Consider the following 12,048-nt stretch of genomic DNA (forward strand, 5'->3'; position numbering starts at 1 on the left):
ACTGAAGTGACTTAGTAATAGTAGTATACAAAAAAGGACTTAATGGCCCAGATAACCACAATGCTGTGATCACTCATGTAGAGCCAGACATCTTGGAGTGTGAAGTCAAGTGGGCCTTAGGAAGCATCACTATGAACAAAGCTAGTGGAGGTGAAGGAATTCCAGCTGAGCTATTTCAAATCCTAAAAGATGAAGCTGTGAAAGTGCTGCACTCAATATGCCAATATTTGGAAAACTCAGCAGTGGCCAAAGGACTGAAAAAGGTCAGTTTTCATTTCAATCCCAAAGAAGGGCAAACCAAAGAATGTTCAAACTCCTGCACAATTGCACTCATTTCACATGCTGGCAAAGTAATGCTCAAAATTCTCTAAGCCAGGTTTCAACAACAGTACGTGAACCGTGAACTTCCAGATACACAAGCTGGATTTAGAAAAGACAGAGGAACCAGAAATCAAATTGCCAACATCCACTGGATCACAGAAAAAGCAAGAAAAATCCAGAAAAACATTTACTTCTGCTTCACTGACTATGCTAAAGCCTTTGACTGTGTGGATCACAACAAACTGGAATTTTCTTAAAGAGACAGAAATATCAGACCACCTTACCTTCCTCCTGAGAAACCTGTATGCAGGTCAAGAAGCAGCAGTTAGAACTGGACATGGGAAAACGGACTAGTTCCAAATTGGGAAAGGAGTACATCAAGGCTGTATATTGTCACCCTGCTTACTTAACATATATGCAAAGCACATGATGCGAAATGTCGGACTGGATGAAGCAAAACCTGGAATCAAGATTGTCGGGAGAAATATCAATAACCTCAGATATGCAGATGACACCACCTTATTGCAGAGAGCAAAGAGGAATTAAAGAGCCTCTTGATGAAAGTGAAAGAGGAGAGTGGAAAAGCTGGCTTAAAACTTAACATTCAGCAAACAAAGATCATGGCATCTGGTCGCATCACTTCATGGCAAACATATGGGGAAACAATGGAAACAAGGGCAGACTTTATTTTCTTGGACTCCAAAATCACTGCAGATGGTGACTGCAGCCATGAAATTAAGAGATGCTTGCACCTTGGAATAAAATCTATGACCAACCTAGATAGCATATTAAAAAGCAGAGACATTATTTTGTGCACAAAAGTCTGTATAGTCAAAGCTATGGTTTTTCCAGTAGTCACGTATGGATATGAGAGTTGGACTACAGAAAGCTGAGGGCCAAAGAATTGATGCTTTTGAACTGTGGTGTTGGAGAAGACTCTTGAGAGTCCCTTGGACTGCAAGGAGATTCAACCAGTCAATCTTAAAAGAAATCAGTCCTGAATCTTCACTGGAAGGACTGATACTGAAGCTGAAACTCCAATATTTTGGCCACCTGATGGGAAGAACCGACTCATTGGGAAAGACCCCAATGTTGGGAAAGATTGAAGGCAGGAGGAGAAGGCGATGACAGAGGATGAGATGATTGGATGACATCACAGACACGATGGACATGAGTTTGAGTAAACTCTTGGAGTTGGTGATGGACAGGGAGGCCTGGTGTGCTCCAGTCCATGGGGTCACAAAGATTCAGACACAACTGAGCAACTGGACTGAACTGAACTGTAGCCCACAGGGTCGCAATGGGTAGGATACAACTGAGCAACTGAACAACTCGATTTGCAGCCTGCTCATGTACCTTTCTGCCCCGCTCTTTCCTTCTACTCTAAACAGCCTTAATTTAGAAATTATATATCAAAAAAATTTTGTTCCATTTATTGAGTATAATTTTCTGTTCTGCATGATATTTGCTTCCTTTAGCAGGAAAAATAGTTGCTGCTTTTTACTCATGTAGCCCATTCCTGTTATATTTCTGTGTGGGTCAGTGGTCCTCACATGGAAAAACATTCCTTTCACTTGCACTAAGGTTTGGAAACTTTGGGGAAGTACCCAGGCGTCCATGGTGTCAGTTGCTGCAGGGCTGGGCGCTGGCTCTGCTGCTGCCCACGCATTTAAGCGCCCCCTGTGGGCCCGAGGCCGTGCAGATAAAGAGGTGGGTAGGTCTGAGGGCACGATCAGAAAATGCAGCGAGGGGAATGAATAGCGGGCTCTGTATTCTCCAAAGCTGACTTCACTTGTTCTGGGAAACACCACACCTCTGCACTGAAGCAGACAGGAAAGCAACATCGTAATAATATGCTTTTCTAAGCCTTCTTAGAAAGCACCATCTTGAAGAATTTGTGCTGAACTTATGGGGCTTTCCTGTGGAAAATGGGAGCCCAGAAGAGATTTTAAGTAGGAATTAATTTAATTGCGTTCTAGAAAGATCCTTGGGCAGCCAGGTGGCAGCCTGATGAGAGATGGGCAAGATCCTGGGAAGAGATAGGGATGCTGCCATGTTCAGGTGAGAGATGATTGATCAAGCTGTGGTCCTGCTGGGAGACAAGAGGACAGGAGGGCCACAGGCACACAGAGAAGACAGAATCCACTGTGAGGGGTGCAGGTCAGAGACGATAAGGATGCCCTGGGTGAATCCACAGGACAAGGTTTACAAGGAGGAGAGGTAAGATGGGGGCATGGGCTGAACATCACAGAGGCCATGCTGAGTGAGAGGCACCCTTGGGACACGCAGGCACAGGTGACCGCAGCCAAGAAGGTCAGAACAGTAGCAGAATAATGGCTCCTCAGAGATGTCCACATCCTGATCCCAAACTCACATGGCAAAGGGAGCTTAAGGATTTTGAGATGGAGAGAGTATCCTGAATTAGCCAGGTGGCCCAATCCAATTACACATACCCACATAAGCAGAGTCTTTCCCAGGTGTAGTCAAAGGGAGACGTGACAAAGGAAGAAAGGTCAGAAGATGCAATGTTGCTGGCTTTAAGATGGGGGAAAGAGGCCATAGCCAAGGATGTGGGGAGCCTCTAGATGATGGAAAAAGCAAGGCGATGGATTCTCCCCTGGAGCCTCCAGGCAGGAACATAGCCCCGCTAATACCTTTACTGTAGTCCTGTGAGACCTGTGTTGGAATTCTGACCTCCAGATTGGTAAGATAATACATTTGCGTTATTGAAAGCCATTATGTTTGTGGTAATTTGTTGCAGCAACAATAAGAGACTAAGACATGGATGACAGATCCAGGTACTTAGCCTGCACACCCACCACCCACCCCTGCCACACACACATACCCATGGACCACTGTCTTCAGCCTTACCCTGGTGATGCCGAGTGCGCCCACATTCTCGCTGTAGGAGGTGGTGCCATTCCCTGTCCCCCAGGCCCCTGCCAGCAGGCAGCCCAGGCCCTCGATGCCGATGCCTCGGTTGATGGCATGCTTTGGAGGGGGTGGTGCCCCCACCAGGCGGGCACAGGCATGATAATCGCCTATTGACTCCACCATTGAGGAGATTACCGCTGCGATGATCCCAAAGACCCCAGCCAGGCTGACGGTGGGGAGGCCCCACTGTCCTGAAAATGCAATGCAGAGGGAATATAACCCAGAAGACAACAGGATACTGGACCCCAAATAATTTCTTTCCGAGAGGATTCTCCGGAAGGCTTTAAACACTAGGCAACACATCTTCCAGCCCCACAACTGTCCTGAGACTTTGTCTTGAACCCCTGCCTTACCCGTGCCTCCCTGGGGGTGGGTCCCATGCCCTGACCTTGGGGTCACAGTGCGCACAAAGAACCAGCAGCCCGGCCTTTTCCCAGGAAGGCCCTGAAGCATTCTGAAGTCCAGATACTTACTCAGGGAGGCCGTAGCTCCCTAGCCCCTGAGGCCACCCCTGCCTATCACCACTGAAACGTGCTTATTCACACAACCTGAGCCAAGAACTGCAGGGAAAGGAGACCAGAAGAGGCCTAGGGGATGGCCTTGACCTCCAACCCAGAAATGTTCTCATTCAGTCCCGAGCCTCCCTTGTGTGGGACCCACCAAGTCCAGGAGGAGCCCCAGATGCTGGCTAGAGGTCGGGGTTCCTCTGTGCTTTTCCCCCCCACAGGCTGTTGTCAGATCTCTTGAAGAAGATTCTTCCCCCCACCCCGTGGCTCTATTCACCACCCGCTCTGGTGCCCTGAGCCCCATGGACAGACCTAGGAAGCATGTGTCCCAGGCAGCAAGGGCCCAGTCTGCTCATTACCTGGGTAAGGGAAGCGAAACCACGGAGCCTGGCTCAGGACGTTGCCTTTGGTGTCAGTGCGGGCCAGGTACCCGTAGGCTGTGGGTGCTGAAGGGAGGGCGTCGCTGACTGTGAGCACAAAGCAGAGCAGCCACGAGATGCAGAGCCCCAGCAGTACCTGCGGAAGGGAGGTGCCCTTCACACCTGGTCCCACTCCCTGCCCCTGTCCACACCTCCCAGCAAGGTTGGGCAAAAGAGAGAATTCAGGAAAGCTCTTCAAAATGAGGAAGTGTTGGATTAGGAACCCTCCCAGTGACAACAGAAATCTGTGTGTCAGTGGATAAGTAACACAGTAAAGGAACACAGACAGTAAACCTTAGGGATACCTCATGCCAGGTAGAGGCAGAAATGTCCAGGAAAGTAGACAAGGCCTGGGTCAGAAGGACTGCAAGCTGACTCCCTTTCTACTGTTTGCTGGTCACATGACTTGCTTCAAACTCCTTGAGCCTCAGTTTGCTCATCTGTACAATGGAATTTCAGCCATTGCTCTGCAGAGCCTGAAGCAGGATTTCTTAAAGTGGGGTCCTCAGATGTATTGATTTTAATCTCTGGTGGTAGAACTCCAGACATCTGTATTTTTAGTAATGTTCCCAAGTGAATCTTATGCACACTGAACTTCTGAACCACTGGCCTACAGGGTTGTGGAAGGATCAATGAGATCATTACATGGAAGTATCTTTTTTATAATGCAGAATGTAGGTCATAGGTGAATCAAACCTGAAAACACCTTTATGGGGTTGGCAACTGCGCCTGCTTGACAGATTGGAACAAATTCAACAGAGAAGGCTCTGAAAAAGGAGGCACCATCTGAATCATCCAGGAACCAATGAGAAAGCACCAATGAGAAAGAACCTAAGCATCTTGGCCCTTCGTTTTGTACCCATAGTGGTGATTCTGGCTACCTCCCCCAGGGCCATGCTCTGAGGACGTCCCGGGAAACATGAGGAAGCCGTCCCACACTGGCGACCGCTGTAGCAACCTGGGGCAAGCGCTCTGCTCCCACAGGAGAGAAGCATTGAGGGAGGAGCTGTAGGGCATTAAGCCAATGCTCCCACCACCCATGGGCAGGGTGGGGAGGAGCAGTTAGGGGAGGCCGAGGAGGAGAGGCCACTGCAGGTAGAGAGCATTTGACTTGAGGCCCATCTGGATGAGCAAGAAGCTGCCCCTCACTCTCCAGTTGAGTCAGCTAAGAATGGCGGCGGGTGGGGAGTGCTTCTTACAGGGAAGATCTGAAACAGGTAGAACTTAGAGGCGTGAGACTTCTTCTCTCGTCCATAAACGGGCACGGGCACTGCGATGTTTTTCAGGTACTGAGAAAACAGCACGATGAGGAAGATGGTCCTGAAACAGAAACAAACCACACCCAACCTCGTGAGCTGAGGCACATCCAGAGCGAGGCTCCAGGAAGCTGGGCTACCGTGTGCCTCTGGGTCTGGGGAGCAGGGGCTGTGCTAGGAAGGTCCTCATCTAGGCCCTGCTCTGCATCCTGCCAGCTGGGAACAGGTGGATGGGCCCTTTCAGAGGCTGCCGGTGGCTGAAGAGGAAGAGTGGGCAGAGGACTACTATTCCTTGGACCTGAGAAATGAGCATGACAGCTGCATAGATCCAGACTGGAGCCACTGAGGCCAGGGTCAAAGCCCATGTGAATGAACACATCCATCTGTTGTTGCCAAATTCCTCCAAAGCTCTGTTTAAATGTTGAGGGCCTCTTCCCCACCCCACTCCTAAGCCTTCCTGACACTCTTCCCCTGCCCTCTCCATCCCCCACAAGCTGGCTGTCACCGCCCCATTCCCTGAACAAGCTTGACGCTCTGGGACCCTCATCAGTGTCTCCTGGTATCACAGGTACTTGGACTCAAGTCTTAACCCTCTGCTAAACTACCAAATGCTTGAGAGCTGGGCTATGTCTCTGTACCCTTCCCAGGAGCTGGAGGTGTACAAATATTTGCTCAGTGAAAACCTAGGAGGCAAGAGACAGGTAGCATCAGCCATCTGTGAACCCTGCACTAAATATCTTTAGACACTGCCTGTGATGAACTCATTGTCTGTGAGGACTAATAACAAATAAATCGGAATAATACATTCTAAATTGCCATTTCACTGCTTTTTAAGGTATTATAATGTACATGAACTAGAAAGCCTCTTGATGAGGGTGAAAGAGGAGAGTGAAAGTCAGCTGAAAACTCAATATTAAAAAAATTAAGATCATGTCATCTGGTCCCATCACTTCATGGCAAATAGAAGGGGGAAATGTGGAAGCAGTGACAGATTTCCTCTTCTTGGGCTCTAAAATCACTTCAGATGGTGACTGCAGCCATGAAATTAGAAGACAATTGCTTCTTGGCAGGAGAGCTATGACAAAACTAGACAGTGTGTTAAAAAGCAAAGACATCATTTTGCTGACAAAGGTCCATCTAGTCCAAGCTATGGTCTTTCCAGTAGTCATGTATGGGTGTGAGAGCTGGACAATAAAGAAGGCAGAGTGCTGAAGAATTGATGCTTTCGAACTGTGGTGTTGGAGAAGACTCTTGAGAGTCCCTTGGAAAGCAAGACCAAACCAGTCAATCTTAAAGGAAATCTACCCTGAATACTCTTTGGAAGGACTGATGCTGAAGCTGAAGCTCCAGTACTTTGGCCACCTGATGCGAACAGCTGACTCATTGGAAAAGACCCTGACACGGGAAAGATTGAAGGCAGAAGGAGAAGAGGGTAACAGAGGATGACATGGTTGGATGGCATCATCTATTCAATGGACATGACCTTGGGCAAACTCCAGGAGATGGTGAGATATACAGGGAAGCCTGGCATGTTGCAGTCCATGGGGTCAGGGAGAGTCCGACACAGCTTGGCCACTGAACAGCAACAATTGTTCATGAAAGTACTTGTAAACCACCTGAGCTTGCCAATATCCAGGACTCACTCTTTTAACTGGGTAACCTTCCTCTAGAGGGAACTCAAATGGCCCTCCCACCCAGGAGGGTACTTACGTGGCAGCAATCCCCCAGTGGATCCCGGCGTCATCACCCGCAGAATCGAAGAGAGGCAGGGCCATCAGGGAGATTGTGGGAGCAATGGTCAAGGGGCCGATGAAGCGCATGAGGAAGCCAATGAGGCCTGAGAAGCCCACCAGCATCTGGACACAGGAGGCAACCATGACGGCTCCCTGCAGCTGAAGAGGAAGAGTGGGGCTCATTGACTGAGAGCGGGCCCGCGGCGGGGCGGGGCCTGTGGTTGGGTGGGGCCTGCGGCGGGGCGGGGACCTCAGCCCTGCCCAGGCCACCAGGATCGGTGGTACCTTCAGAGGCAGGGCAAGGGACAAAGCTGGACCCTAAAGGAACCAATGGAAGGCAAGCTCCTACCTCATTCCTCTCTCCAGTCCTCTATTGCCAACTGTCTGTTGGACATTTTCACCTTATGTGAAGTTTTTCAGAAAGTAGACTTCAAGGTTATCATGGTGAGAATGCTGGTGACTTGTAATACTGGTGTTACCCAGTAGTGTATTGACCGTCTTGCTGATTTACTTTTCTCTGTTTTCCTACTTTCTGACTCAGAGGCTGGCAAAGGGGACAGAGAGTGAATTGCTGAGGTTCTGTGGGCTGTCCAGGCTCAGTCAAAACTTTTCCAGACAAGATGGGAACAAATGAGCTTGCCCATGTTCCAATTAAACTCCATGGGCAGGCCCTGAAATTTGTATTTGTACAATTTGGACTTGTCATGAAATATTCTTCTTTTGATTTTTTTCAACCATTTAAAATATAAAACCATTTTTAGTTTGTGGGCCATTCAAAAAACAAACAGAAGACAGGCAATGGGCCAGATCTGGCTCATAGGCTGTAGTTTGCCAACCCCTGAGCTATGGGACTCATTGAGTTTACTTCTCTTTTTTTACTTTACTTATTTGGGTGTTGTACTTTCTTTTTTTATCCCTTGCTTTGAAGTCTGATTTCCCAGAAAAGAAAGAAAGAAGTCTGATTCCTGCTTTCTTTTGATTAGTGTTAATATATTCCTCTCCATCTATTTACTTTTAATCTACATGTATTTTTATATTTAAAGTAGGTTTCTAGAGAAAGACAAATATAATATGATATCACTTATATATAGATCTTTTTTAAAAAGGTACAAATGAACTTATTTACAAAACAGAAATAGAGTCACAGATGTAGCAGACAAATCTATGGTTATCAGGGGATATCCCCTGATAGGGGAGGGGTAAATTAGAAGACTGAGGATGACATATACACACTACTATATATAAAACAGATAACTAATAAAGACCTGCTGTATAGCATGGGGAACACGACTCAGTACTCTGTAATGGTCTATACATAAGGAGTGGATATATGTATAACTGATTCACTTTGTTGTACATCTGAAACTAACACAACATTGTAAATCAACTCTACTCCAATAAAATTTTTTAATAATCAAAGTAGGTTTCATCTGGACAACATACGGTGGGGTCTTATTTTTTGATCCACTCTGACAATCTCTGGTCTTGTAATCAGTGCCTTTAGAGCAATGATGTTCACAGTAATTATTGATCTAGTTGGATGAATATTCACCATATCCATTACTATTTTCTATTTGTTGCCCTTGGTCTTCATTTCTTTTTTTGTCTTCTACTCTTTTTCTGCCGTTGGTGGTTTTAACTGACATTTTTATATGACTCCATTTTCTCTCCTTTCTTAGCATAACTATTATCCATTGTTTTCCCTTTAGTGGTTGCCCTAGAGTTTGCAATAAACATTTACAGTGAACTCAAGTCCACTTTCAAATAACACTATACCACTTCCTGAGTCGCATGAATAACTTATAGTAACAAAACAATCCTAATTTCTCCCACCTAGCCATTTTATCATTGCTGTCATTCATTTCAATTATAAATAAGCATACACAAGAATATAAGAATTTTTAAACTACCATAATACCAGAAGGTGAAGTTTAAATTGGTCTAATGTGTTGAAACCTGAGCTCGCCATCTCTTCCCTACCACCATTTTCTTACAACATAATGACTATTTACCTGTCCTCTCTATTACTTCTTATCTCCCAGAAAGAAATGACATGACTATTGGTCCTGTATATGCCTCACTTTCATTTGTGGCTACTATTGTGATGTAGAGTTGGACTGCTAACCATTGGTGGTTTCAAGACTTGAGATGTGTGTCAACAAATAGAACCCAGTGAAACATGGAAAAATCTACCTTGAATTCCAATAGGCTGGCTCAGTGAATTAAACCAATCCATTGATCAGTGAAAGGAAGTTGAAACTTGCAAAAACTTTCCCATGTTTTCAGCACTGGTGAAAAGCCCTGGACCAGCAGATGGAGCTAAAATACCACAGCTACGACTCTGGGTTTGCGCTCACTCTCAGACACTTGGAAGTGATGTGAGAAAGAAAGAGTGGAGGCTACTGTTCTGGATCTGGGCAAGAGGAACCCCTACCCTGGGCCCTGTGCTTTAGAGCAGGGGTTGGCAAACTTTTTCTGTAACTGGTCAGATAGTAAACATTTCAGGTTTTGTGGGCCACGTGTAATATCTGTCACATATTCTTTTTTAAATTTTAAACAACTTAAAAATGTAAAACCCAGGGCTTCCCTGGCGGTCCAGTGGTTACAACTCCACCCTTCCATGTCAGGAGACAAAGGTTCAATCCCACACACCTGGCAGCATGGTGTAGCCAATAGTAAATAAATAAATAAAATGTAAAAACTATTCTTAATTGGTAAGGAGTAGAAAACAGATTGGGTAACTTCCCTGGTAACTCAGCTGGTAAGGAAACCACTTGCAATGCAGGCGACACCAGTTTGATTCCTGGGTCAGGAAGAGCCCCTGGACAAGGGATAGGCTACCCACTCTAGTATTCTTGGGCTTCCCTGGTGGCTCAGACAGTGAAGAATCCACCTGCAATGCAGGAGAACTGGCTTCAATCCCTGAGTTGGCAAAATCCCCTGGAGGAGGGCATAGCAACCCACTCCAATGTTCTTTCCGGGAGAATCCCCATGGACAGAGGAGCCTGGTGGGCTACAGTCCACGGGGTCACAAAGGGTCAGACACGACTGAGCACAGCACAAAACAGATTACAGGCTAGATTTGGTCCAAGAGCCACAGCTTGCTGACTCTTGCTTTAGAGGACTCAGAAACACAAGAATAGTGAACGCACTAAAGAAACACGGTTATGTCTGTCGCTTGGGATCCTGTGCTCGGTGCAGGCTCAGCATGACCCACATCCCTAAACATCCTCTCACTACTAGTACTGTGTCCTCAGAACAAGGTAACGGCTTCTGACTATTACAGTGTTAGAGCAGCCACGTCATTAGAACACAGGAAGGATTTGAGCAACAGAAGAGCTCGGGCAGGAGAGGAGACAAATTAACTTGTTGGACCTTTCTTCTCAGATAGTACGAAGACAAGAGATTCTTGTATAAGAAATTATAGTGCTTGGGTCTTCCCTGGTCACTCAGTGACAAAGAATCCACTTGCCAGTGCAGGACACACGGGTTCCATCCCTGATCCAGGAAGATCCCACATGCCGCAGAGCAACTAAGCCCATGGGCCACAACTATTGAACCTGTGCTCTAGAGCCCGGGAGCCGCAACTACTGACCCCACGTGCCTCACCTACTGAAGCCCAGGTACCCTGGAGCCCACGCTCCGCAACAAGAGAAGCCACTGAAACGAGAAGCCCACGCACCACAACTAGAGAGTAGCCCCCGCTTGCCCATGCGCAGCGACGAAAGCCCAGCCCAGCCAAAAATAAGTTTTAAAAAAAGGAATGGTAGTTCTCTGCGGGAAGCAGGAGCTCCGCCCGTGGCAAAGGTCATGAGGAAGGAGGCTCGGCATACGCAAAGGCGGGATCGAGCCTCAGGAGTCCCCCTGGAAATTCTTGAGCATCTACCCCCAAAACCAGAGTCTGCCTACTTTACTGCTTTGTGCTCTCACCTACACCTCTGACTTTACGGGGCGGGGGGCTGTCCTGGGCATGACAAGAGTGGTTTAGTTCACAACCCTGAGAGGCATGAGATGTTCTAAACTGTCTAAATACAGATTCCTTTGAGCAGTTAAAAGATTGATTAGAAATTGTATTGGTGAAGGGTTTTTCACTTGTTGGGCCAATGTTTGCTGCTAAGTTTGCTGCTGTGTCCCTGGCAGTGTATTGATTAATATAATTGGTGTAAGTAGTAGCTTTAATGTTTGTAACATTGGACCCTTGAGTTAATTCTTTTTCTTGTTATAGTCCACCACACCTTTGCCCTATAGGAATGCAACTTTATCTAATGCTTTTGGAGGGTGGCGCCTGACTAATCACCTTTAGAGAAAACTAAGTTTTCTGAAGAAAGGGTCTTAAAATGTTAACAGGCCTCTGGGCCAGAAGATGATGCACATCACCTAACCTTTTGCATATGATAAGTTTGCAGGAGGAAAGCCTGGCTTACTGCATGACTCTACCCCTTCCCCCATTATCCTCTGTGCATAACTTAAGGTATAAAAACTACTTTGGAAAACAATGTGCGGGCCTTGTTCACCGAAGCTTGGTCTCCCCATGTCGTTCTTTCCGTCAACTTCTGGCTGAATTATTCAGCCTCTTTTCTCCACTGAATTTCCTCACTGAGCTATCCTTATTTAACCACTCTTTATATCTTTAATTAACATTTAAATAAGCTGTTGTTTCCTGATCGCCAATGCCCTCTTCCCTTCAAAACCCCTGACTCCACCGGGGCTGGACCCCAGCAGTTCTCAGTAAGTCTAAGTGAAAGGGAAATAGTGCCCCTGGCATCTAGCAGATCAGGGTAAAGAAACTGATGAAATAAAATTCATATTTTAAGGCAGACAAGAAAAAAAATTAAATACAAAAGATGATTGCTCCTTGGAAGAAAAGCTATAATAAACT

At 46.6% G+C, this 12,048-nt stretch overlaps 1 protein-coding gene across 2 annotated transcripts in view; it reads right to left on the reverse strand.

The window, feature by feature from the left end:
• The window catches only part of LOC129659535 (solute carrier family 23 member 1-like), a 246,646-nt gene that overhangs the window by 109,856 nt on the left and 124,742 nt on the right, over positions 1-12,048 (reverse strand). For both annotated transcript variants that reach the window (XM_055590989.1, XM_055590990.1), the window contains 4 exons: positions 7,147-7,328; positions 5,380-5,500; positions 4,121-4,277; positions 3,193-3,446 (listed from right to left, as the gene is read on the reverse strand). In XM_055590989.1, the coding sequence (XP_055446964.1) occupies positions 3,193-3,446; positions 4,121-4,277; positions 5,380-5,500; positions 7,147-7,328 (714 nt within the window). The remainder of the gene's footprint in view (positions 1-3,192; positions 3,447-4,120; positions 4,278-5,379; positions 5,501-7,146; positions 7,329-12,048) is intronic.

This window comes from Bubalus kerabau, chromosome 8 (genome assembly GCF_029407905.1).
Source record: "Bubalus kerabau isolate K-KA32 ecotype Philippines breed swamp buffalo chromosome 8, PCC_UOA_SB_1v2, whole genome shotgun sequence".
Lineage (NCBI taxonomy): Eukaryota > Metazoa > Chordata > Mammalia > Artiodactyla > Bovidae > Bubalus > Bubalus kerabau.